This window comes from Hypanus sabinus, chromosome 27, assembly GCF_030144855.1.
Source record: "Hypanus sabinus isolate sHypSab1 chromosome 27, sHypSab1.hap1, whole genome shotgun sequence".
Taxonomy (NCBI): domain Eukaryota; kingdom Metazoa; phylum Chordata; class Chondrichthyes; order Myliobatiformes; family Dasyatidae; genus Hypanus; species Hypanus sabinus.
In genome coordinates this window covers 6,781,004-6,808,355 of record NC_082732.1, presented here as the reverse complement: position 1 = coordinate 6,808,355, position 27,352 = coordinate 6,781,004, and the positions used below count along the sequence as shown (strand labels likewise).

At 41.8% G+C, this 27,352-nt stretch overlaps 1 protein-coding gene across 2 annotated transcripts in view; it reads right to left on the bottom strand.

Moving 5' to 3' along the window:
* The window catches only part of epha8 (eph receptor A8), a 627,227-nt gene that overhangs the window by 75,267 nt on the left and 524,608 nt on the right, over positions 1-27,352 (bottom strand). For both annotated transcript variants that reach the window (XM_059951704.1, XM_059951705.1), the window contains 2 exons: positions 23,006-23,067; positions 20,477-20,686 (listed from right to left, as the gene is read on the bottom strand). In XM_059951704.1, coding sequence (XP_059807687.1) covers positions 20,477-20,686; positions 23,006-23,067 — 272 coding nt within the window. The remainder of the gene's footprint in view (positions 1-20,476; positions 20,687-23,005; positions 23,068-27,352) is intronic.

The following is a 27,352-nucleotide window of genomic DNA, read 5'->3' as shown; positions in this document are numbered from 1 at the left end:
AGTCAGTATTAATGGACTTAAAAGAAACATACTTTAAAGTCCAGAGTGCAAGGGCGTAGTTGAACAGGATTTCCATATTCATTATTTTTCATTCTATTTCAGTATTTCCCATATTCATTTTTGTGCCTAATTCTTTGAGGTAAATGGGTGACTATAAATGTATATATTGTGACTAGGAAAAATACTATTTTTTCACAGGTTTTCAGTATAACTAGAAAACACACACGGTATTTGAATTCAACAATTTCTTATTTTTCAGGGGAACAAAATGATACATTTTACTTCAAACTGAGGAAGTGTTTTCCATAAGTCATTATTTGCTCTTCATTGTGAGAATTCGTAAATATTAAACATTAACTCATTTTTTCGGAGGTGCATGTTTGAAATTGGAGCATATTTGTACAATGACAGTGCTTATGAAGTGAAATAATATTATGGATCTTATGTTTTACATTCACCAGAACCCATTTCCTAACCTTCAATCTTCAATTCGATTACACAGCAAATTATGGGAACAGGAATAACACTGATGTAAATAGAAATGGAAACACAATTAAAGTAACTACTGAAGAAAATAGTTCTTTGACATTAACAAGCTGGAGTTTGATATACTCCTTATATAAAAAAAAACACACTCAACTGAGATTGTGGGACAGCTAATGGGAAAATGAGCAGTAAGTGTTCTGGAGAGTTTATTAGATTTTATATGTTTTTGCCTCTCATTCAATATAAAATATTATAAAAATTATAACATAAAAAGAAACACATATTTCATAAATTGATTTTAATTTCAGAGTACTGACAAAGAATCATAGATCCAAAGCATTGACAGCTTCTCCTTCCATGTTTGTTGTTTGTGCTTTCAGTGCTTTGTATCGACTTTATGCTTCCTTCTTTTCCCTCATCAAGCCCTTAATAGTTCCTGACTTCCAAGATTCCCTGGGCTCAGTGGCCTTGCCTTAAGAACTGTTTTTCAGATTCACTATCCTCTCCGGGGAATTCATTAACTAGAAGATATTCAGTACTTCTGAAATGTGGTTGTGAACTTGGATTATACGGCCTGCAGCTCAGGAAACTCAGCAGCTGAAGGGATGGAGGTCACTTCATCCAGAAAATAAGTAAACATTGTGTGCGAGTCATGATGACTTTCCCTTGGCCAACTAGACAAGGCAGCTACAGTCTGACATTGCTCAAAGGCGTTCTCTCCCTTGCAAAGAACTCTCTTTCCCTCTTCTCCACCCCTTAAGCCCTCGCCCTGCACAGGCTCAGGTCTGAGTGAACACTAAAACCTCATGTCAGACATGAATCCCTTTGGTAACTAGGAGACAGATCTCTAAAATAACTTCCAGAAGTAGAGAAGGGAAGATGAGGAGAATTATTTTGTTATACACTATATTATTATGTTTTGGAAAACTGCCGAAGAATGATAGAAATGGATATAAGGGTAACTTTTCACAGAGGGATTGATCTAAACAGGAAAAGGAGGAATCAGTGGGGCTACAGCAAAGAAACAGCCATATGGACCCAATTGGTTAGCTCTTTCAAAGAAGCTTAAAGGGCTAATGGTTTTCTTGTGCAAATGTACTTGACGGTTGCGTGCTGATTGCGGCAGAGTTAGCTGCAGAGTGCAGGACACGCAGAAAAGGGGGAACGTTCAGTGGCTCCTACATTAGTCAATATCTCATGTCCAATGTGTAGCATGTGTGCGTGTTTGTGTGTGTGTATGTGTGTGTGTCTGTGTGCGTGTGTCTGTCTGTGTGTGTGCGCGTGTGTGTTTGTGTGTGCGCGTGCGCGTGTGTGTGTCTGTCTGTGTTTCTGTGTGTGTGTGTGTGTGTGTGTGCGCTCGAGTGTGTCTGTGAGTGTGTGTGTGTATGTGTCTGTGTCTGTGTGTGTGTGTGTGTGTGTGTGTGTGTGTCTGTGAGTGTGTGTGTGTATGTGTCTCTGTGTGTGTGTCTGTGTCTCTGTGTGTGTGTGTGTGTGTGTGTGTGTGTGTGTGTGTGTGTGTGTGTGTGTGTGTGTGAGAGAGAGAGAGAGAGAGAAAGAGAGAGGGGAGTTTGCTGCGGCACATGTGTCGGTAAAATTTCATTCCTCAGCTGAGATACTCAGCTTACTCATTACTTGTGCACCCATGGAACACACCCCATGAGCAGTTATCAGATTTCTGGTACAGTCCAGGATAGAGCGCGGGGGCCATGTGAGCAGATCTTCTTCAACCAAAAGGGGACCATCGGGGGATAGTGGTGGGGAAATACAACACTCAACAAACGGAAATACTTGAAACATAAACAAATAAAAATATTAAAACAAAAAAAAGATTTATTTCATTTTCTATTTAATTTAGAGATTCAGCACAGTAATAGGCCCTTCTAGATCAAGGAGCCCGTGCCAACCAGTACCAGCAGGTAACCAACTAATCTACTAATCGTACATCTTTGGATTGTGGAGGGAAACTGGAGCACCTGGAGGAAACCCCCACGTTCTTGGCGAGAAGGTACAAACTCCTTACAGAGCATGGAGGAATTGAACTTGGGTCACTGATGCTATATTAGCGTTATGCTAACTAACTGCTATGCGACTAAAACGCTCCCAGACAACTTAAGTTGCAACTTATTGTCACTTAAAACATTACAATAACGTAAATCATGGAGAAAGCCACTGTCACCTTTTCCAACAGGATTGGAAAACCTATTCATTTCCATCCACGACCCAAACATCATTGACCCAAACCCTGCTCTACAAACCACAGCCATGCCTCTGTCTTCAGTGGTGCACCGGTCAGCAGCACTAGTTCTGACTCTTGCATCTCTAGGATTTCTCCTTTGGCTCGGCAGCCTCCAAATTTCGAGATATATTAAGGTCACAGGTGCAACTTCCCAGCAGGACCAATTGTCAGTCAAAATGCTTCAACCAGCCAAGTAGCCAAAGGTGAATTACAGTCATAGAGCAGGACAGCACAACAGGTCTTTTGACTAACCTTGTGCTGAACTAATGTTCTGACTAATCCTATCAACCTGCACCTGGAACTTGGCCCTCCATACCCTCTCATCCATGTACTTGTTTTAAATGTTGAAATAACCCGCACCCACCACTCCTGCCGGCAGCTCATTCCACACTCTCACCACCTTCTGAGTGAAGAGGTTCCCCTTGAACACCACCCTTCATCAGCAACATATCACCTCGTCTTACCCAGCCTCACTGGAAAATACTTGTTTGCCTTCACCCTATTTGTACCCCTCAATTTTATATCAAATCTCACTCCTTCTCCTACGTTCTAGGGAATAAAGTCCTAGCCTATTCAACCTTTCCCTATATCTCAGGTTCTCAAGTCCCAGCAACATCTTTGCAACTTTTCTGTGTACTCTTTCAATTTTATTGATAACTTTCCAGAAGGTGGGGGACCAAGACTCAAGGCCTTACCAACAACTTCAATTAAGCTTTGATTTATGTCAATGATTTAGATGAAGGCATTGAGAATAACATCAGCAAGTTTGCTGATGATACTAAGCTGGGTGGCAGTGTGACATGTGATGAGGATGTTAGGAGAATTCAGGGTGACTTGGATAGCTGGGTGAGTGGGCAGATACTTGGCAGATGACGTTTAATGTGAATAAGTGTGAGGTTATCCACTTTGGGTGTAAGAACAGGAAGGCAGATTATTATCTGAACGGTGTAAAGTTAGGTAAGGGAGAAATGCTAGGAGATCTAGGAGTCCTTGTTCATCAGTCACTGAAGGTGAATGAGCAAGTGCAGCAGGCAGTGAAGAAGGCTAATGGAATGTTGGCCTTTATTACAAAGGGAATTGAGTACAAGAGCAAGGAAATCCTCTTGCATTTGTACGGTGCCCTGGTGAGACCACACCTGGAGTATTGTGTACAGTTTTGGTCTCCAGGGTTAAGGAAGGACATCCTGGCTGTAGAGGAAGTGCAGCGTAGATACACAAGGTTAATTCCTGGGATGTCAGGATCGTCTTACACAGAGAGGTTAAAGAGACTGGGCTTGTACACGCTGGAATTAAGGAGATTGAGAGGGGATCTGATTGCAACATATAAGATTATTAAGGGATTGGACAAGATAGAGTCAGGAAATATGTTCCAGATGCTGGGAGAGTCCAGTACCAGAGGGCATGGTTTGAGAATAAGGGGTAGGTCATTTAGGACAGAGTTAAGGAAAAACTTCTTCTCCCAGAGAGTTGTGGGGGTTTGGAATGCACTGCCTTGGAGAGCAGTGGAGGCCAATTCTCTGGATGCTTTCAAGAAGCAGCTAGATAGGTATCTTATGGATAGGGGAATCAAGGGATATGGGGACAAGGCAGGAACCGGGTATTGATAGTAGATGATCAGCCATGCTCTCAAAATGGCGGTGCAGGCTCGAAGGGCCGAATGGTCTATTTCTGCACCTATTGTCTATTGCCTATTGTCTAAATCCTGGATTCAATACTTTGATTTATAATGGCAAGTGTGCCAAAAGCTTTCTTTACGATGTTATACCTGCGACACCACTTTCAATGAATGTTAGATCTACATTTCTAGATCTCACTGTTCTACCATACTCCTTAGTGCCCGACCATTCACTAAGTAAGCCTGGTTGGTCTCTCTAAAGTGTAAAGCCTCACATAAGTCTGTTTTAAATTCTATCTGCCACTTTCCAGCTTATTTTTCCAGTTGGCCCATATCTTGAAGGTTTGATTGCCTTCCTCACTCTCCACTCAGTCTTAGTGTTATCCACAAATTTGCAGACACAGTTTGCCACATTATCATCCAGATCATTGATAAACAGCAACAGACCCAGAACTGACCCCTGTGGTACACAACTAGTCGCAGGCCTCCAGTCAGAGAGGCAACCCTCTTTCACCACACCCAAAATGCTGGAGGAACTTAACAGGCCAGTCAGCAACTATGGAAAATAGTACAGTCGACGTTTTGGGCAGAAATCCTTTGGCAAGGCTGGAGGAGAAAGCTGAGGAGTAGATTTAAAAGGGAAGGGGAGTGAGAAATACAAGGTGAAAGGTGAAAGCTGGAGGAGAAGGAATGAAGAGAAAACATAGAACCATAGAACATTACAGCACAGAAACAGGCCTTTTGGCCCTTCTTGGCTGTGCCGAACCATTTTTCTGCCTAGTCCCACTGACCTGCACCTGAGCTGTATCTCTCCAAACCTCTCTCATCCATATATCTGGCCTCAGTGGAAAAAACCTCTATCATTCTATCTGACCCATCATAATTTTATATACCTCTATCAAATCACCCCTCATTCTCCAAAGCTCCAGGGAATAAAGTCATAACCTATTCAACCTTTCTCTGTAACTCAGTTTCTCAAGTCCCGGCAACATCCTTGTAAACCTTCTCTGCACTCTTTCAATATTTCTTATTAACATGCTTCCTGTAATTAGGTGACCAAAACTGCACACAATACTTCAAATTCGGTCTCACCAATGTCTTATACAACCTCACCATTACATTCCAACTTTTATACTGAATACTTTTCGATTTATAAAGGCCAATGTACCAAAAGCTCTCTTCACAACCCTATCCACCTGTGACACGACTTTTAGGGAATAATGTATCTGTACTCCCAGATCCCCCTGTTCTACTGCGCTCCTCAGTGTCCTACCATTTACCTTTTATGTTCTACTTTCTGAAGTGCAATACCTCACACTTGTCCGCATTAAACTCCATCTGCCATTTTTCTGCCCATTCCTCCAGCTGTTCCAAATCCCTCTGCAGGCTTTGAAAACCTTCCTCACTGTCCACTACACCTCCAATCTTTGTATCATCAGCAAACTTACTGATCCAATTTGCTACATTATCATCCAGATCATTGATATAGATGACAAATAACAATGGACCCAGCACTGATCCCTGTGGCACACCACTAGTCACAGGCCTCTACTCAGAGTAGCAATCCTCCACTACCACTCTCAGGCTTCTTCCATTGAGCCAATGTCTAATCCAATTTACTACCTCTCCATGTATACCTAGCGACTGAATCTTCCTAACTAACCTCCCATGCGGGACCTTGTCAAAGGCCTTACTGAAGTCCATGTAGACAACATCCACTGCCTTCCCTTCATCCACTTTCCTGGTAACTTCCTCAAAAAACTCTAATAGATTGGTTAAACATGACCTACCAGGCACAAAGCCATGCTGACTGTTTCTAATAAGTCCTGTCTATCCAAATACTTGTAGATCCTATCTCTTAGTATTCCTTCCAATAATTTACCTACTACTGATGTCAAACTTACCGGCCTATAATTTCCCGGCTTACTTTTTGAACCTTTTTTAAACAACAGAACTACATGAGCTATCCTGTAGATAGAGAGCTGGGAAATAAACTGGTAACAGAAACAGAAGACCATGGAGGAAAGAAAAGTGGGGAGGAGCATCAGAGGGAGGCGGTGGCTGGTCAGGGACATAAGGTGGGGGAGGGAAAGGGGGGTGATCATTACTGTAAGTTTGAGAAATCAATGTTCATGCTATCAGATTGGAGGCTGCCCAGATGGATATGTTTTCTCCCCAGTCTAAGTGTGGCCTCATCATGACAGTGGAGGAGGCCATGGATAGACATATTGGAATGGGAATGGGAAGTGGAATTAAAATGGGTGGCGACTGGGAGGTCCCACTTTTTCAGGCAGACAAAGCGTAGGTGATCAGCGAAGCGATCTCCCAATCTACGTTAGGTCTCACCGATATACAGGAGGCCACACCAGAGCATTAAACACAGTATATAACCCCAACAGACTCATAAGTGAAGTGTTGCCTCACCTGGAGGGACTACTTAGGGCCCTGAATGACAGTGAGGAAGAAGGTGTAGGGGCAGGTGTAGCACTTGTTCTACTTGCAAGGATAAGTACCAGGAGGGAGATCAGTGGGAAGGGGGCAAATGGACAAGGGAGTTTCATAGAGAGCGATCACTGTAGAAAGCGGTTAGTGGGGGGGGGGGGGGGGGAGAAAGATATGTGCTCCCACACATACTGAGGGGTACCTACTCTTCAGCTTCTTTTCTCCAGTCCTGCTGAAGAGTTTCAGCCCAAAACATTGACTGTACATTTTCCCTAGATGCTGCCTGACCTGATGAGTTCCTCCCGCTTTTTGTGCATATTGCGGGAGTTTCCAGCATCTGCAAATTTTCTCTTGTTTGTGATTGGGCAACTACTACCACTCTCTGACTTCTCCCACAAAGCCAATGTCTAACCCAATATGCTACCTCATCCCGAATGCTGAGTGATGGAACCTTCTTGACCATCTTCCCATGTGGGACCTTCTGACCTTATGGGCATCACTGAATCGTGGATGAAAGAAAATCACAGTTGGGAGCTTAACATCCAAGGATGTACATTGTATTGAAAAAACAGTCAGGTAGGCTGAGGGGGTGGGGTGGCTCTGCTGGTAAAAACTGAAATCAAATCCTTAGAAAGACATAGGATCAGAAGATGCAGAATCTTTGTGGGTAGAGTTAAGAAACTGTGAGGTTAAAATGACACTGGGGGAATTATATACAGACCTCCCAACAGTAGCCAGACTGTGGGCTACAATGCAACGGGAGATATAAAAGGGATAGTCTGTTCTAATATCTTGTGGTCTTATGATAATTGGAGTAACGGATCTTCATCGTGATGAATAAGGATATTCTAGATATGGGGCCACCAGAATGGCCACGAGGCAGAGGCTTGTAAGCATCAGAAAGTCCAAATGGTTCCGTTTATTATCAGAGAATGTATACAGTACACAACCTGAAGTACTTCACATCCACAAAACCAGAAGAACACCAAAAGAATGAACGACAGAAAAAGCATTCAAACTTCCCCCTCCCCTGCGCAAGCAGCAGCAGAGCCACAACGCATCACATATGAGATTACATGTAAGCAGGGTGTTGTCAGAATTAACTGATCACATGTCTACTCATCGTGGGATGGTCAAGAAGTGATAGCCGTAGGTTGTTCCCCTTACCTCTAAATGTACATAAAAATGCTGTGAATGATAGTGAACAGGCTTACCATTTCCACTTCAAGGAGAAAGATCAATCGAATAAATACCATAGACTCTCAGATTCATGCAGCATGGAAATAGATACTTCACTCTACCAAGCTTTACCCCAGCATCAAACCCCCATTTAATCCTAGCCTAGCCTCATTGTATTCTCTCCATGTTCCCCACAACTCCCCCCAGATCCCACCTCTGGCTAATTACCATGCCAACTTGTATGTCTTTCGGATGTAGAAGAAAACTAAAGCACCAGGGAGAAACCTGTATGACCACAGAGAGAACATGCAAACTCCACAGACAGTAACAAAAGCCAGGATTAAACTGGGCCATTCGAGGTATAAGACTGTGCCACTGTGCTCTGTACAAGAGCTGACCTGCTTACGTGCTGTTTTACAACCCAAAACCAGCAACGTGGAAGCTGGGCTGTTTTACGTCAATTATAAGCAATTCCATTCGAGTTAGGTTCTCATAGACAATTCGAAGAAGAGCAGAAACCAGTCCCCATTTAATGAAAAACTGCTTCCATCTGAAGACAAGTCAGCGCATTCACCATCATCACAAACAGTTTTCCCAATTAAGTCCTAGTCATTTCCATTTTTATGAACAAATAGACAGTTTCTCAGATTCTGATTAACAAGCCCTGCAGTGTGGCTAAAAATCTCACAATCCAATGTAATAAAAACAGAACTCGACTCTGTCGCCATAAAGCAGCAGCATCAAATATGAGTTTTCAGCTATCAATTACCATATTACGCATGCCAAAACCAATAAGTGATTTGAGCTACTTAATCCTCTTTGCTAGTTATTATGGTATATCACTTTCACCACACTTCCTTCAGGGGAGCAATTAGGCAGTCAGTTTAAATCATTGTAGACAGCCTTTAACTCAAATCTTGAATTATCATTTGAAAATGTTGATATTCACCAATGCTGAGCAGTTCATTTTAACAGGTACTTTGGAGGATTATTTTAACTGTATTACAACTTTGTGGAAGGAATTATGGCCCAGATCATTTTAGACAAAACTTAGAGAGAATTACAAGAAGTTAAGATGGCACTAAGAGGCTGCCTCTTTGAGCTCATCTGTGGAACCAGCTTAAATTCCCCTCTTTAATGTCTTTTTTTTTCCTTTTCAAGGTGGTTGGTGTTTGATTGAGGTCGTGATCTGCAAGTGGCACTCAGAGTGCGTTTTTTTTACATGGATGAGTTCCCACTCCTGGAGCTCGTTGGACGACTGTCTTCTGATATTCTCCAGGTGTGGATAGGAAGGTGGTGTTTCCAGGGTGCGGCCCCGTGGATGACCGATTCCAGGCTGGAGATTGAACGTTGCAGCAGATTTTTGGAAAACAATACAGCAGATTGTAATATAATAACGGTGACCGTCAGTCTCCCCTTTCGCTGTGAAAGTGGGTTACGTCACTGTCTCTCGTTAGCGAGAGAGAGTCAGCTTGTGGCATATCGAACTGTTGGGTGAACAAAAGTTCTTGTTGACTGCAGATCATGGTCTCTCTTTGGATGCTTTGCTATTGCTTGGTGGGTGCTGGGCGCTGCTGAAACAAATGGGGAGGGGGAGTTTGATGCATTAATGCTTGCTGCTGCTTGTGCATGGGAGGGGAGGAGAGGGGGTGTTGGGGTTTATTCTCTTAGGGTTCTCCTGCTTTTCGTGGACATCTGCGAAGACAAGTATTTCAGGTTGTATTCTATATACCTTCTCCGCTAATACACGGAACCAGTTGAATTTGAAATTGAACAATGTGCAAGAAGAACCAATGGGAATACTTTGCACATAACATATTATTTTGATTCTGAACAGCTTGATGTATACACATGTTGATGATATCTGCAGGCAAATATAAACACCAACAAGGAAAGTCATTTGTTCACCATAGCACGATTGTCCAGCTTGTCTCAAGTTCTGAAGGTTTAATCAATTCCAAGTTTATTGTCTGCACAGTTTGCACATTTCACCTGATTGTAGCCTGTGCATTCTCCTGGCCTGTCTGTGTGTGACTATCCTCTTATTGGTCCACACTTGATGTAATTCCAGCCAACTGCTTTCAATATATCTTTTCGAATCAGGTCCTGTTCTGGAAGTAATTTCACTTTCTTCTTTGATATATCAATGACCTGAATGAGTACAGCTTGGAAGTTTGTTGATGATGTTGATCTCATAAATCACGATCAAAGGGAAGCAGATACATGAAGCACAGTAGACTGACAATCTGATGAAATGGGTAGCCATGTGTGAAAAGAAAGTAATCTTAAATCATGGAATCGAACAGTAGTAATTGCAGAAAAGGGATCCAGCAGACCATGGATTCTTGTAAATGATTCAATCTCATTAGTCTAAGGTTTCTTCCAGATCTGCAGCCTATCTTCCTTCAGTACTTGTCTTTGATCTGACCAAATACCCATTTGGAAGCCCTGATAGATTTTTCTTCACATCCAACTGCAAGCTTAGCCCTTCACTTTAAGTCTGTGTATCCTGGGTCTTAAACCATCATTAGTGAGAAGAGTTTCCCTCCTCTTAACCCTTCTGAAACAACTATGATCTTATCCATCTCCGCCAAATCTCCTCAGTATCATCTTCAGTAAGGAAAACAAACACAGCTTTTCCAGTCAAACTAGGAGCTGACGTCCCACATTCCATATCTGTGGGACTGTTGTGCCTTCATTGTCTTTATAAAATCATAAGTGACTGGAAATGAACATAAGAACTGTGGCTCAAGTTTTTTCATGAGATTGCAACCTGGGGTCCACGGCATAAAAAACAGGTTGGGAACACCTGTTTTAAAGGATCAATATAGTCTTGCTCCATACCATAGATTAGGAAACTCAAATTCATTCTCTTAACTAGCTGTGACTTTCAGATATTGTATATGCCACTGCAAACTTGACTCCCTCTGTTCCTGCACATCCTTCATTACTGTGTCACTAAGATCACATTATTTCCCTTTATCCTTTCTGCAAAAATATATCACTTCACATTTCTCTGAATTAAATGACACCTAACATTAGTCTCAGATTCCATCCGTAATCTTTTGCTGCCTGTTAGCATCCTTCTCACTATTTACCACACACGCAGCTCCTCAAAACTTGTTTAAATGCTAACCTACACACCCCTGTCAATAATACTTGAAAAACAACCGGTCCCAGTGCAAGCCCCTGAGAAACTGCATTGTTGGCCAGCCTTTAATCTTACAAACAAAATTGTTGCCAATTCTGTTTTCTACCCTTGAGCCAATTTTACATTTACCTGTTTGTGCTGCCACTGATCCATTTGTCCCATGGGCCTGTTTTGTTAACTAGCTCCTTATTTGTTAACTGTCTTCTGAAAATCCATATAAACATCGACTGCATTCACTTCAGCTACTTCCCAAATTACTGCGTTCAAAAATTCAATCATATTAGTCAAACACAACTTGCTTTTAACAACTCTGAAATGACTTATTTGTTTTTCACTTACTTTTTCCTCAAACTGTAGGTTTCTTTGTTGTTGGACATTGTCTTAGAACTGTCATTAAGCAAATATTGCCTTTTCTTACCATTTTGTTATTATATTGAGGTTAAACCCAACATACATCAACTGAGTATTTCTTTGAAAAAAGATGTTACATTTCCCATTCCTCACAACTCTAAGCTTGTGTAAAGCAAAGATTACAACTTCTGCTGAACTCTTGGTGACACCTCTCATAAAAACTTGGAATCTTTTTCATCTGGAGCTGGTGGCATGCCTGCATTAAATGTGGTCAAAACCTACTTAGTATAACCTCATTAATATTCACTTTCTCCATTAACTCTACTATATCCACTTCTACTGAGATGGTCAATCCCCCCCCCCCCCCCCCCGTAAAATCCAATACACAGGATGCAAACACGAGGAAATCTGCAGATGCTGGAAATTCAAACAACAACACACACAAAATGCTGGTGGAACACAGCAGGCCAGACAGCACCTATAGGGAGAAGCACTGTCGATGTTTCGGGCCGAGACCCTCCGTCAGGACAAAGGAATGCATGCAGGTTTGCCCTCCACTTCTCTACACAGATGGTGTCCTTGTTCTCCAATCATTCTCTTTAGGACAGTGTTGGTTCCTTTCATGTCATATGCTCTCTATTCCATTCTCTCTTTGCCCAGCTCCTTTCCTCTGGTCCTCATGTGTCTTTTCCACATGGGTCCTAAAATTCTTGTTTTGCTATCCAAAGTGATGTAGCTTCCCTAACCATTCTCCCCTGTGGAGCCCACTGTGACCATCCCTGAAACACCCCAGTTTGAAAGGCCGCCTGTTATTCGGCAGTGGTTTGCCTATAATTTTTTAATTCCAAAAAAACTGCAAATGCTGAATATCGGAAATAATCTAAAACAGAATTGAAACACAGTGTTTCAGACAGCACTCTTGGAGAGACAAACTGAGTTAGCATTCAGATCAATATCCTAATGGAAGGTTGTTTAGCTGAAACACTCCATGCTGTTCTTTGCATGGACACTGTCTGGTCTCCTGTGTGCTTCCAGAAGTTTCTGCTTTTATTTGCATTTACAACCCTTGGAAATGGGTGAACAAGCTGAACATGTACTCAGTGAGGTGTTCAGCATGTAAATAGGGTCAATTAATACATTTGTAAATAGGCCAATTATTACATAATCAAGTCTTGATGAACCTGTGAAAAGATCTGCTTAGATTTAGAGTAGAAGACATGGCAACAGAATTAGGCCATTCAGCGCATCGATTCTGCCCCACCGTTCAATCATGTCTGATCTATTACCCTTCTCAATCCCAATCTTCTGCCTTCTCCTCTAAAACTTCGACACCCTTACTAATCAAGAACCAATCAACCTCAAAATATACTCAATGTCTTGGCCTCCACTGCCATCTCTGGCAAAGAATTCCACAGACTCACTATCCTCTGGCCAAAGAAATTCCTCCTCTTTGTTCTAAATGCACACCCTTCTATTATGAGGCTGCACCTTCTGGTCCTAGACTCTCCCACATCCACTGTGTCTAGCCTTATCGATATTCAATAGGTTTCAATGAGATCCCCCCCCACCAGCACCATTCTTCTAAACACCATCAAATACGGGCCCAGAGCCATCAAACACTTCTCATATGCTAATCTTTTCATTCCCATGATCATTCTCATGAAGTTCTCTGGATCCTTTCCAACATCAGCACATCCATTCTTAGGTATGGAGGCAAGAAAAATTGCTCACAGTACTCCAAATTTGATCTGAGCAATGCTTTATAAAGCCTTAACATTGCATTCTTGCCTTTGTATTCTCGTCCTCTCAAAATGAATGCTAAGATTACATTTGCCTTCCTCACCACTGACTCAATCTGCAAGCTAGGGAATCCTGCACGAGGACTCACAAGTTCCTTTGAATCTCTGACTTTTTCTCCATTTAGAAAACTGTTTATGCCTTAATTCCTTCTACCAAATTGCACTTCCCTAAATTATATTCCATCTGCCACTTCTCTGCCCATTCTCTTAATCTGTCTAAATCATCTGCAGACACCTTTCTTCTTCAACTCTACCTGCCCCCCAACCCAACTTTGTATCATCCGCAGTCTTGCTTTAAACACATTTCGGAACAACATGGCTCAGGAGGGAGGACAGGTTCGGAGAAGATCTAGGTCAGTTTCATAGGGATTGTGCTGCCAGGAATGAGGGGTTTTGGCTGTGAGGGGTGACTGGATGAGTTGGCATCAATGAGGGAACTGTGAACCTTGCTGAAAAAGGTATCAGTGGAAAGAGACAGGAAATAGCAGAAATGCACCTTTCTCCCAGGGCAGCAATGGCCGATACAAGATGCCGTCCTTTAAAGATGATTGAAGGATAGTTTGGCGGTGATGTCAGAGGCTGATTTTACACAGAGTGAGTTAAGTACCAGGAATGCAGTGCCAGGGGTGGTAGCAGAAGCTGAAACATCAGTAACACTTAAGAGAAAAATGGAGGGCTATGGGCTGTGTAGGAGTGAAAGGTCAGATTGATCTTGGAATAGCTTAAAATTCAGCACAACATCATGGGTTGAAGAGCCCGCACTATGCTGGGCTGTTCTATGGTCTACGTGCTCAGACTGGAACCCTTGAAGCTTAGGGAAGCCCATCAGAGAATCTTTGTGTGATGTCAGAGAGCATTTACTCAGAGGAGCAGCAATTCTCACAGGTTCTAAAGCCCATTCGGTCCAGTGTGGTGATCAGTTATCTGGGAGGTGGCCAAAATGTGGGCTTTGTTCTGATTCTTACTAATATCATGTAACGAGCCCCTTTGTAAAAGTAATGGATATGTTTTGGAATGACACCTGATACTCTCAGTAAATCCCAGGACCTTGCCAAGTATGGAAAACAAATCCATTCCTGCCAGCCAGCCATCCATAAACTAAATGGAGTGCTCCAGGGAATACAATACACAGCAGTGAAGAATGAGCCTGCTTTTTTAAAGCCTTTTTCAGAATGGCCTAAAGAAGTTTGTCACCAATCAGATTCATGAAGTACAAAGATTGATATAATGAATGGATTGAGCAGCTAATTTACATTTGGAATGACCCCACAGAGAGAAAATGAATTAGTTAATGATCATTTAGTTATTTTTTGATACTGATTGAGTGATTATTATTACTGAGACTCCCTGCACCTTTTTGTAAAAAAAGAATCACATCTTTTACATTCAGCTTAAAGGAACAGACAGGACACTGGTGAAATTCTCACATGTGAACCTACACCCCTGATACTGTGGGTCTCCTGTCACGTTGCACTGCACTGGATTGCAAACACAAAACCTGGGCTAAGAGTTGAGTCTGAAACCTGTGAATGAAACATACTCTGAGTAAGGGTGTGGCTAGGAGGGACAGATTAATTCTTCTGAGGTCTCCAATAACCAATTAGAATTACTCAGTAAAAGCCCATGCTTCTAAATGGGAATACTATGGGAAGCTATTTATTAATGCTTTTTGGGAGGGTGATTTTAGATGCATATCATATTTATACTGAGTTAAATACTGTATGTAATTAGTTTTGCTACAATAAGTGTATGGGACACTGGAAAAATGTTGAATTTCCCCTTGGGGATGAATAAAGTATCTATCTATCTATCTACTGTTTGTGTTGTGTGTCAGTCTCAGTTTCCAGGTGACGACACATAAGAGAATGGAATCAGGAGCATCAAACAACCTGCTGGAGGAACTCAACAGGTTGAGCCAATCAGTGGAGAAAAGGAATGGCTGATGCTTCACACCCAAACATTGAAATGACCTTTCCTTCCACAGATGATGCCCATGACCTATGCCAGCGATATTAAACCTGATTCTGATACAGGCTATTTGTTGATAACGTAGCAACGTTCTGGTCCATTACTTTTGTTGTCCTGTGATGCCAGAACGAGTGGTAGAAATGGTGCGGGAAGCGGTTGCCTCTGCTGAAGTACAACTTGCCTGAAACTCATTCTGTCACTAGTAAGATCCCTATTTTCAAAACTTGAATTGTGACTGGAGAAAATGTATTGAATTTCAAATTCAATCATAACTGGAGAACACAGATAATGAGATAGCACATTTACAGGTACTCTTCTTTGTAAACTATCAAGCATCTATTTAAAATTAAGCAATGAAAAAACAGCATGATCCAGTGTTTGAGTGCTTGTCAAAGCCACAGGAAATTGTGCATACATTGGTAATCATGTTTCAGCAACCTTTATGAGCTAGATGGACATTGCATTCTCATATCAGAAAACAGGAGCACTTATCAGCTCAAACTGGGTCACTGAACACCAAATTATCCCCTCCCAAAGATCAGGGACCAGGAAACTCCTTATTCCATCCTCGTATGTTATTCAACATTGAGGCCCAGTTAGTGAATTTGTTGACAATGTATTAAACAGGGGTTGTTACCTAGGACTTGCTTAAAGCATTTGCAGATGTCGAAGGGCACAAAATGAGCACAACTAAGATCTTCTGAGTGTTGCAGTTCCTTCCAAATGTTGGTTGGTAAATTGATCATTTCCTTTAAGGTGTATGACATGATAATTGGGGGGAGTTTGATAGACAGTTGATAAAGAATACACAGACTGATGGGAATGCTCTAGGATGACATAGTGTTTTGGGGCTAAATGGCCTTCTTCTCTGTTGTGAGAAATATGAGAAAATGTTTTCTTTTTTGATTTTACTGCTGTGAAAACACTGAACACTTACTCAAAGTGCAAAACATTAATTCATCTCCAAAACTCAAACTCCTCTGTAATCCTGTAATCTGCTACCAGGACCAGCTCCGCAACATTGTACTGTTGCAGTAAACTTTATGGCTCGAATTGCTACAGTTTTCATGTTTCCAAAATTGGGATTACTTTGTCATTGTCTTTCTGTACTGCTGTTGAATAATGCCACAAAAGTCTGCAATTTAATTGCAGAAGGAATGGACTTCCGGATGAACAATGGCAAAAAGGAAAGTTATTAACATCGTAATTTGTCTCTATATTTTCAATTGCAGTTGAAGAGCATTTGCTTTCCTTGTCTCTTGCACTAATTTGTCGTGTCACAGCACAATGTTGATCAATGGGGGAAAGCGTGGGGGGGGGGGGGAAGAACAGGAGCCCGCACCTTTCAGAAATACAGGAACGACTGGTTAGGTGGATTCATTTTCCGGGGAGCAGAAAAGGCTGATGGGACCTGTCAATGATGGTCTTAGGTAGAGTATGTAAAAGCAAACTTTACCCTAGAACAGAAATATCTCTGAATTAGAGGGCATGGGTAGGGTAAGGGGGAAAATGTTTAAAGGGGATCTGAGGAAGAACATTTTTCTCCAGAGGGTGAGTGGAATCTGGATCATCTGCCTGAAGAGATATAGGAAAACTGCTCTTACATCTGTACAGCAACATTTGAATTGCCAAGGCATTGAAGGATCTGGATGAAGTGAAAGTAAATGGGATTGATATTAGTTACTACTTGCTGGACAGAATTGATCTGATGGGCTGAAGGAACTGCTTCTAGCTCTATGACCCTAAATGTTATCCAGCCATGCGTCTTGATTCATGCTATCCTAGTCTGTGTCTCTTCATCAATATACTATTTGTCAAATGACACCGTGGTTCAGAATAGAATTCATTTTGCAGGAACTCACTAATTGTTATTGTGGACACAGTGTGCACTTTTTCCTAGATACAGTTTGCAAAATCCTTGATAGCATCTGCACACCCCACCTCTGCATCATGAGGAAAGCACAGCTGGTTGATGGGAGAATGTCACCTTACCTTCTCCCAGTCACTCTGATTTACAACTCTGAACTACACCAGTATTTGCTGGCTTAGTTCTGGAGCAGCCACTCAGTTACACAACAGGGTTCAAGAAAATTGCCCACTTTCTGTGAAAGTCAATTTCCTGAGGGAACACATATTGGGAAGGGTTCATTGTACCCCTTTCCCAATGCCCGCCCCATCTTCTTATTAACACCATAAGACCATAAGATACAGTTGCAGAAGCAGGCCATTTGACCCATCGAGTCGGCTCTGCCATTCAATCATGGGTTGATCCAATTCTTCCAGTCATCCCCACTCCCCTGTCTTCTCCTCATACTCTTCAATGCCCTGGCTAATCAAGAAGCTATCTATCTCTGCCTTAAATACACTCAATGTCTTGGCCTCCACAGCCACTCGTGGCAATAATTTCCATAGATTTACTACCCTCTGATTAAAGTAATTTCTCCGCATCTCAGTTCTAAATGGTCGTCCTTCAATCTTGAAGTCATTCCTTCTTGTCCTAGACTCCCCTACCATGGGAAATAACTTTGCCATATCTAATCTGTTCAGGCCTTTTAACATTTCTATGAGATCCCCCCTCATTCTTCTGAACTCCAGAGAATACAGCCCAAGAGCTGCCACACGTTCCTCATACGGTAACCCTTTCATTCCTGGAATCATTCTTGTGAATCTTCTTTGAACACTCTCCAATGACAGTATATCCTTTCTAAAATACCGGAGCCCAAAACTGCACACAATACTCCAAGTGTGGTCTCACGAGTGCCTTAACATCACATCCCTGCTCTTATTTTCCATACCTCTAGAAATGAATGCCAGCATTGCATTCGCCTTCTTCACAACCGACTCAACCTGGAGGTTAACCTTTAGGGTATCTTGCACAAGGTTATGTTCCAGCAGAAGCAACCCTAAATCTCTCATGTAGCTGTATCTAGAAACAAAGAATTCTCTCCCCATCTTAATAATAGTTTGCCCATTTATTTCTTCCACCAAAGTGCATGATCATACACTTTACAATATTGTATTTCATTTGCTACTTCTTTGCCCATTCCCCTAAACTAAACTGATGAAGGATCTTGGCTTGAAATGTTGACTGTTTTGCTGACTTGCTGAGGTTCTCCAGCGTTTTGTGTGCTTATGACTTGGGAGTCCTTGTTTTTTGAGATGAAGGATATCAGAAACATGAAAAGAGACATGGAGAATGGAACACAGGGAGCAAGAATTACCAGCAGCTAATGGAAAGTGTTGTTAACGGATAGTGTGGCAAAAGGATAGCTTCAGCTGCTCAAGGCCAAAGCATGTAGTATAGGACAAGGGTAAAAAAGGTATCAACAAGTAACAATGTTAGATGGGAATTAGAGGTTAGTTTCCAATGTTAGAGTATATTTCCTGGTGTCTATTCATTGACAGAATGTGTATATCATTAGTAATGTCTGGATTTGTTGTCCAATTCTAACTGCCTGAACTGAAATGTCCAGTGAAAGATGACCAAAGAGTCAGATATTAAACATCAACTGTTGTTATCCTCTACAGATGCTGGCTGACCCAATGAATCCTGCAGCATATTTTGTGTTGCCCCAGATTCCAGCATTTGGAGTTTCTTTTAAATCCAGAGTTGTGTTTGGAGTCACATTTCAACCCTAATTGGGTAGAATTATAGAATACCTCTTGTGGGGCATCAGTGAGTTTTCACAACTTCAGCTACACAGTCCCTTTTACTTAACTCCTGCTCTGTTTAGTTACAGGAATTTAAATTTCTCGGCTGGCATGCTGGGTTCAGTCTCAGGTCCCTGGATTGATGGCTGAAAAGTCAGGATGTTATTGCAGTAACTGAATAATTACAGCAGATTTTGGAATATCCAATATAAATGTCAACCTTAGCTCAGTGTCCTGTTTGCTGCAGATCACCCTGCAGTCCTGAGGTCAAAATTTGGGTTAACACTGAACACAGCCCTGAGGAATGCCACACAGCCAACAAGCCATGAAAATAAGGGACTGTCAATCACGCACAGGCCAACTGAAGAGTAGCAGGGCAGCTTAGCACAATATCTCAATCAAAGCCAACTCCTCCATTAACCTCACTGAAACTCCTCAGCTTGCATCATTGAACTGAATATCAACAGTTTGCCTTTAGAGACCAGTCGGCCTTCACCAATTTACATCGACGCACCATAGAAAACGTTCTATCTGCAGGTATCATGGCTTGGGTGCCACAACAGCTCTGCACGTGATCGTGCGAAACCAGATTCCTCCATGGACTCTGTCTATACCTCTCAGTGCCTCAGTAAAGCAGCCAGAAAAATCAAAGAACCCGCCCACCCTGGACATTCCCTTTTCTCCCCTCTCCTGCCAAGCAGAAGACACAAAAGCCTGAAAGCACCAGGCTCATGGGCAGCTTCTGTCTTGCTCTAATCAGATTCTTGAACAGATCTCATTGATTGAACTCTTGACCTCACAATCTCACTTGTTATGATTTTGCATTTTATTGTTTTACATGCACGGAACGTACTTCATAGCTTTTACACTTACACTCTGCATTTTACCTTGTTCTGCTTCAAAGCATTGTGTAATGGTTTGATCTATATGAACAATGAGCGAAACAAGCTTTTCACTGTATCTCTGAACATGGAACAATAATAAACCAACACAAAACCAGTTACAGTTGTAACCATACTCCTGACCCCTCTACCTTAACCCCAGGACATATTCTTTCCTCTCATTTTCTTAACCACTATATACTTCTACAAGGACTATATCCATTCTGTCCATTCCCACATTCTACCCTTCTCACAAAGACTGTATCCATTCTGTCCATTCCCGCATTCTACCCTTCTCACAAAGACTGTATCCATTCTGTCCATTCCCACGTTCTACCCTTCTCACAAAGACTGTATCCAATTTGTCCATTCCCTTCTCACAAAGACTGTATCCATTCTGTCCATTCCCACATTCTACCCTTCTCACAAAGACTGTATCCAATTTGTCCATTCCCTTCTCACAAAGACTGTATCCATTCTGTCCATTCCCACATTCTACTCTTCTCACAAGACTGTATCCACTCTGTCCATTCCCTTCTCACAAAGACCATATCCATTCTGTCCATTCTCACATTCTACCCTTCTCACAAGACTGTATCCACTCTGTCCATGCCACTGCACTGTTCTCATCTGCACTGCTGTCATTTGTCCTGTCACAGTAGTTGTAAACAGCATTATCCCTGCCAACTTATGACTGATTAAAATTCCAATCCGTACCGTGGTGGTGTAGGCTGCATCTGGATCATCTTCTAAAATTCGGGACAAGCCAAAGTCCGACACTTTACACACCAAGTTGCTGTTCACCAGGATGTTTCGAGCCGCAAGGTCCCTGTGGATGTATCCCAGGTCAGACAGGTATTTCATTCCCGCAGCAATGCCACGCAGCATTCCAACCAGCTGGATCACTGTAAATTGTCCATCATGTTTCTACAGGAACAGAGACAGTATCAATCACTCTCTTCCGAACTACAAAGTTCCCCTTCATAAATGGAACAGAAATGTTATTAAGTATTTCAAATGGAAAACGTTAAACCTGGCCTGGGAAAGTATTTCTCCCAAGTTGTTACAATATGCAGAGGTACAAGTTATTGATTCACCCTGACACCGATGGTCTTTGTCAACAGGCGGATGGTCAATCTCCAGGTTACAGTAGAGCCACTGCCTCCTAGTTCCAGAACCCAGGTTCTGGCCTGACCTCCAGCTCAGTCTGTGTGAATACTACATACCCACCCTGTGATTACGACAGTTTCTCCTGGGACCCTGCATTTCTTCCCACTTCACAAAGCTGGGGCTTGGTGGCCCGAGAGAACTTAATAGACAGGAAGTATATATGGAAATTGAATTTAATTCAAGAAATAAATGTTTAAATTATGTATTAAATTCCATTTAATCCAAAGAATATGAGAAGTGCTCAAATGAATATACAATAAACAAAATATTAAGATGTTGGATTGAATAAAAGGACCTAGGAGCATATATTTACAGATCCTTACAAATATTAGGACCGGTTAACAGATAATTGAAATGTATTATCGATGCTTTCTATTACTAGGTAAGGTTATATAACTACATTCTATACAGTCGTGGTTAGGCCACAGTTTGAGTACCAAGTTCCTACTCACCAACAGGAAAGACGTGATTGCGAAAGTCAGAGGGCAGAGATTCAACAAGAGGGAAAAGGAAGCAAGATATTTTTCCACGCAAAGGTGGCGTTTCTAGAGTTCACTGTCTAGGAGGATGGTTGAGGCAGAAACCTTAAACAGGCTTAAAGAGTACCTGGCCCTTCCTGAGACAGTGGAATGAATTTTCCTTATTTCACCATTTTGCCATCAGCAGTGCCAGACTCCACCTTTCATCTACCCGCAAGTGGCAATTTACAGGGGATAAGTAACGCATGCCTTTGGGATGCGGGGGTAAACGGGAGCACCCGGACACATGGAAAACATTGACACTCCACATAGATGGAAGTAAGGATCAGAACTGAACGTGGGTCTCTGGCACTGTAAGGCAGCAGCTCTACTCACTGTTTTTTGCCAGGAGGATGACAATGACACAGGACAGTTAAAGGCTCATACCGCTCATGACACTATAGAATGGCTGGGAAGGTTTTTGAAGAAAGGTTGAAGAACACCGGTGGGGTGTTAAGCTCTTTTATCTGTTTCCCTGTTAACAATGCTCACAGGTCCAAGAGAATGAGCTTTTATACAGGTGATCCAGCTCAGATCCATGGTCCAGAAGAATATTTCCCTCCACAGATGCTGCATGACCCACTGGGTTCTTCCAATGTCTTATTGTGGATCTGGATTCCAGCAACTGCTGACTTTTGTGTCTCCCATTCAGATCTAACTAGTTCTGGTCTATTCACAGGACTGTAGCGGAAATAATGCCTGGCTCTTTTGAAGCCTGTCAGCTTCCCCTGGATGCCCGGCTGGGTGTAATGGCCATGGCCATGACTATCCTGTCCCATTCACTGGTGGCAGATGCACAGGCACAGTATTTCACAAAGGAAACAATGCATAGCAAAGTGGGAATAAACGCACAGTAATCAGTCACACAAAGTACATTTTCTTGTAATTAAATTCTGCATGAATGAAACGAAAATACCATTGCAAGTTCAATATTGTGTATTTATGAGGTGTTGGCTGAAAGCACAGCAAAATATATAAATCATAATTTAATAACATGTTCTTATTACCACTGAATATAACATTTCTGCGGGATGTCTAGATTTCACTTTTCCTTCCACTGACATTTTCATTTGACTTTGAGTGTGAGTGGACAGAAATGTAATGCTATTTGGTATTATTTCCAGGGTTTGATCCTTTGCCGGTATAGTTAAATTTAGTTTTAAAATAAAATTTGAGACACATTTTGAACTATGTGCATAACTTCTGATCTACAGTCACATTATAAATGGCAGTGTTTGTAAAACCTAATTTAGAACAAAAGATTTAAGCGTGACTGTTATGAAATATAGGGCTACTTCACTTGAATGCTCCATTAAATAAACTCACTGAAGAAGTAAACTTATTTATAATGAGGAGAGAAATCTGTAAAATAATTGAATCAGTCAGAAAATTGATTTTTTACTCATTTGAAATACTCTCTTTACTTTTAATTTAGTTCCAAAAAGCAGTGATCTCTGAAGCTGCCCATCTCAGATATTCAGCAGAGCAAATGAAGCAAACAGGTGTTTAGAAGCTATATTGTCTAAAATGAAAAATATTAATCCTACAATCAGCTTACCCTCAAAAATGAATCCAGTGACCCATTCTCCATGTAGTCTGTAACTATCATCACTGGCTTACCTGCAAATAAGAGAGTCAGGGAGTCAAGCATGGTATTGCATTATCCTGGACAGACTTATTCTGCAGTGGTGATACATCAGACAGGGTAAAACAGAAGGAAAAAATGAAAGCAGAGGATTCCATAAATACTCAGAAACCACTTCTTCCTTCTCCTTTTGGCTTCTTCTCCTGTCACCAGATAAAAGTCTGAGGTTGTGCCTGAGTATCTGGATGACTGGGTTGTAAATCCCTTTACAAATCAGATGCCCTGAACCTGAGATCATGTTGCTATCAATTAGGCAATGTTGAATCCCCACTGGTTTTCTGCTGCAAAGTTTGGGTCATGCAGACGCATCACACAGTTTCAGAACTTTCCATGACCTTTGTAGCTAGGCGGGGCTCCTGTGTTAGGAACAGCTGCTGGGCAACACTACTTGGATATAACTAAGTCGGTGGGAAAGATTAAGGAGAATTTAACATACAATCTGGGATGTTAGTGAGCAGAACTGCAGTGTATTCCATTCAATCAAAGTGTAAAACAGCATGTGTTAAGGTCTTGAACAAGATATGGAATATAATTGACATATGTATTCCGCCAAATGCATAGCAGGGATTTCAATGATCAGAGTTGATTCTGGATATCGGAAAAGGAACAGATAAAGACTTCTTAAACTTGAAGAACATTCATCAACATTTCCCAGGAACAACAGCTGGATTAAAGTTAAAAGTAACTTTATTATCAAAGTGAACTAGTTCATGGACCTCCCATTTCCTCCATGTGAAGCCAATAATCAGCTTCTTGGTCTTGCTGACACTGGGTGAGAGATAGCTGTTGTGGCACCACTCAGCCAGATTTTCAATCGATATGCTGAATCGTCACCACCTTAGATTTGGCCAACAATAGTGGTGTCATCAGCAAACTTAAATATGGCTTTGGAGCTGTGCTTGGCCTCACAGTCGTAAGAATAAAGTGAGAACAACAGGGGGCTAAGCACAGCCTTGTGGTGCACTTGTGCTGAGGGAGATTGTGGAGGAGATATTGTTGCTAATCCAAACTGACTTGGGTCTTCAAGTGAAGAAATCGAGGATCCAATTGCAAAAGGAAGCATTGAGGCCAAGGTCTTGAAGCTTATTGGTTAGTTTTGAGGGGATGATGGTATTGAACGGTGAGCTGTAGTCGATAAGGAGCAGCCTGATGTATGCACTTCTGCTTTTCAGATGTTCCACAATTAAAGAGGCTGGTTTATACTGTTGGGTGACCTTGAACTATTTTGCTAGGGTTTGAGGAGGTGAACCAGAGAACATGATGTCAATATAGTTGTGAACTGCTAGCCCAGAGAGGGAGATGGCTGGCCCCTTTCCCCGAGGGACAGAGACTTAAACTGTTCAAAATAAATTTTTTATCCAAGTACATATATGCCAAATTGTCACCATACCTGAGATGTGTTTTCTTGCAGGCATACACAGTAAATCCAAGAAAAACAATAGAATCGGTGAAAGACCACACCCAACAGGATGGACAAACGACCAATCCACTAAAGCCAATAATGGTAAATAAATAAGCAATAAACATCAAGAAGATGAGGTGCAGAGTCCTTTGGTTATGTAAATAGTTCAGTGTTGGGCCAAGTGAAGTTGAGTTAAGTTATCCACTCTGGTATTTAAAATCCAATTTGCAAGGGAGAAGAGTAACCCTGAAAAAGAAATATTTAGCAAAGTGTGCAAATATTGTGCAGCATACTGTCTCAGATCCTGGAGATGCAAAGGAAAATCGAGGTACATAAAAAGGATTGCAGTTTGGGAAGCACAGAGAAATGGAGGAAAGTTGTGGAACTGAATTTAAAAATGAAGAGGCAACAATGGAAAATGAAAAGATGGACTATGGGCAATGAGGTAAACATTGACACATTTATCATAGTCTAATTTTTTTTCTCGTGATGCTTAAGCAGGTGTAAGTGGGGGCAATGAGTTTCAAAGAGGGACCAGGTTCTGTAGGTCTGTTTATGTGTCCTCGCATTTCTTGCCAGGCTTGCTGTGACTGTTCCTTCAGCACATCAAACACAGCAGTTGAACAGGAAGGGCTAATAATATCCATTCAATAAATGATGATGTTGCCACCTAAGCCAACACTATGACCATTTAACAAAAAGAACATGAGGAGATTCCAGAGGAATGCTGAACTTTGCTGTAAAGTTATTAGAACATCATAAGCCTGAAAGGGTGGATCATTCCTCCTGAGCTGAGAAGCAATTAACTAAAGTGATGGAAAAACAATTCTGCAAAATGCTGGCTGGCAACAGGTTAACAGTTCCTGAAGTCAGATGGAAAATCAGAGGAAGATTAAACCTGAAGTCAGACATTTTTCTCCAGTTGGTGTTAAATTTCAAACAGATATGCGGATCAGTTAAGCACCAGGAATCCAATAGCTCCTCTTTTATGTTGAGATCAGCATCAGGGACCACATAACTTAATGCCTTTCGTAATGCTTCATAGCCCACATAGTGTGTGTGTATGTGTGTGTGTGTGTGTGTGTGTGTGTGTGTGTGTGTGTGTGTGTGTGTGTGTGTGTGTGTGTGTGTGTGCGTGTGTGCGTGTGTGTGTGCGCGTGTGTGTGTGTGTGCGTGTGTGTGTGTGTGTGTATGCGCCACTTTTGGGACAAATAGAGTGGAAAAGAAACAGGATTAGGTAGGGAGAATAGAGTGACTGGTGGGCCATGATGTTATTTGAGGGAGGATTGGCACTGAGGCTGGGGTTGCTGTCCTTTAGAGGGCAGTGAGTCAGGTCAGAATTAGTTGCAGGATAGTTTGTCCAGTGTTGGTTCAGAGTGGGATGGATACAGCGGGTGAATACAATCATATAAGAAAGAGCAATGAGAAGGGATTTTATATATCACCTTACATCAATCCAAAGTTACCTTCTATTCACTATTAGGTTCAAAATGTATACAACTAAAACCAGGCTGGTCACATCATGGCATGTGCTTTACTAAGTGGAGCTCCAAACTCAGTAACCAAAGATACAATGACATTGATGTGCAGACTTAGATCGATAGCCTTGCCATCCATCCATTAATTTCATGGGAACAACACACTGCATTTCATTCACAAGAAGTGAACAAGTTTGCAATCTCCAGACTGACTAAGCTGTTTAAGTAAAAGGAGGCCATCCAATGATGAGTATTTCATTTGTGCTTTGACTAATTGACCCATTATGCATTCAAGTCAGACCCTTTAGCTTTGAGCAGCATAGACATATTTGTTGCACAACAAAGTTTGATTAGGTCTTATCAAAAGCTGAAAGTATATTTATTTTCAAAGTATATATACTCCATACCAGCTTGAGATTCATTTTCTTGCAGGCAGCCACAAAACAAAGATACACAACAGAATCCACAAGTAAACCCACAGCAGAAAGACGGTCAAACATCCAATATGCAAGAAAAGGACAAGTAACGCAAACAATAAAAAGAGTAAACAAATGAACCGAAGAGTTGCCGAAAGAGAGTCCACAGCCGGAATCAGTTTGGTGATGCAGTCAGTCCTGGAGTCCAAAAGTCAGCCCAGCGCTGAAGCAAGTGAAGTTGGTACAGGAACCTGTCAGCTGTGTTCATTCTCTGTCCTTGGCCTTAATGCTTTAATCTCTTAATCTGGCTCAGTTCTTAAATCAGCCAAGCATCAGTTCACTTTTTTGCTCTCGGGGCCTGAACCTGTCACTTCAATCCAGCCTGAAGTTTCAGTCCAGCCCTACGTCCATCTAGCAGTGGCCACCATGGCTGTCCCTGCACTCCGGATACCGCAAAAACGCCAGGTTGTGCAGTACCGGCGGTGAAAAGCACTGCTCCCAGACCGAAATTACAGGCTGCGGTTCGCAATAATCGTACTCCAGAAAAAGTTTTTTTAATCAAATAGTTAGTCATTTTGTTTGTTGCCAACTAAATGTCGCCAAGTCTCTCCAGCACCATTTTGGGACTTAAATTGAGGAAATGGTACCCATTAAATGAATGAGTGCTGCAATCACAGCTATTGAAAGCATATCAATTGCATTTCATTAATGACTGATTTTGTGTGGAATCGATACAAATGTTATTTTATGGAATTAAGTGATGCCAATTTATTTGCAATTAAGTGTATGACTGTTTTCAACATGAAGGATGAAGGACCATAGACTAGGTCAAGTCCTAAATCTTAACCAGCAATTGGGTCAGACATTGGGAGAACGGGTCCTGCCTCAGGTCTGGACACATTGTACTGAGAACCACCTTGATGTTTTAAGAGGAAAAGACAGATTTAGAGCAAATCTTTATTCC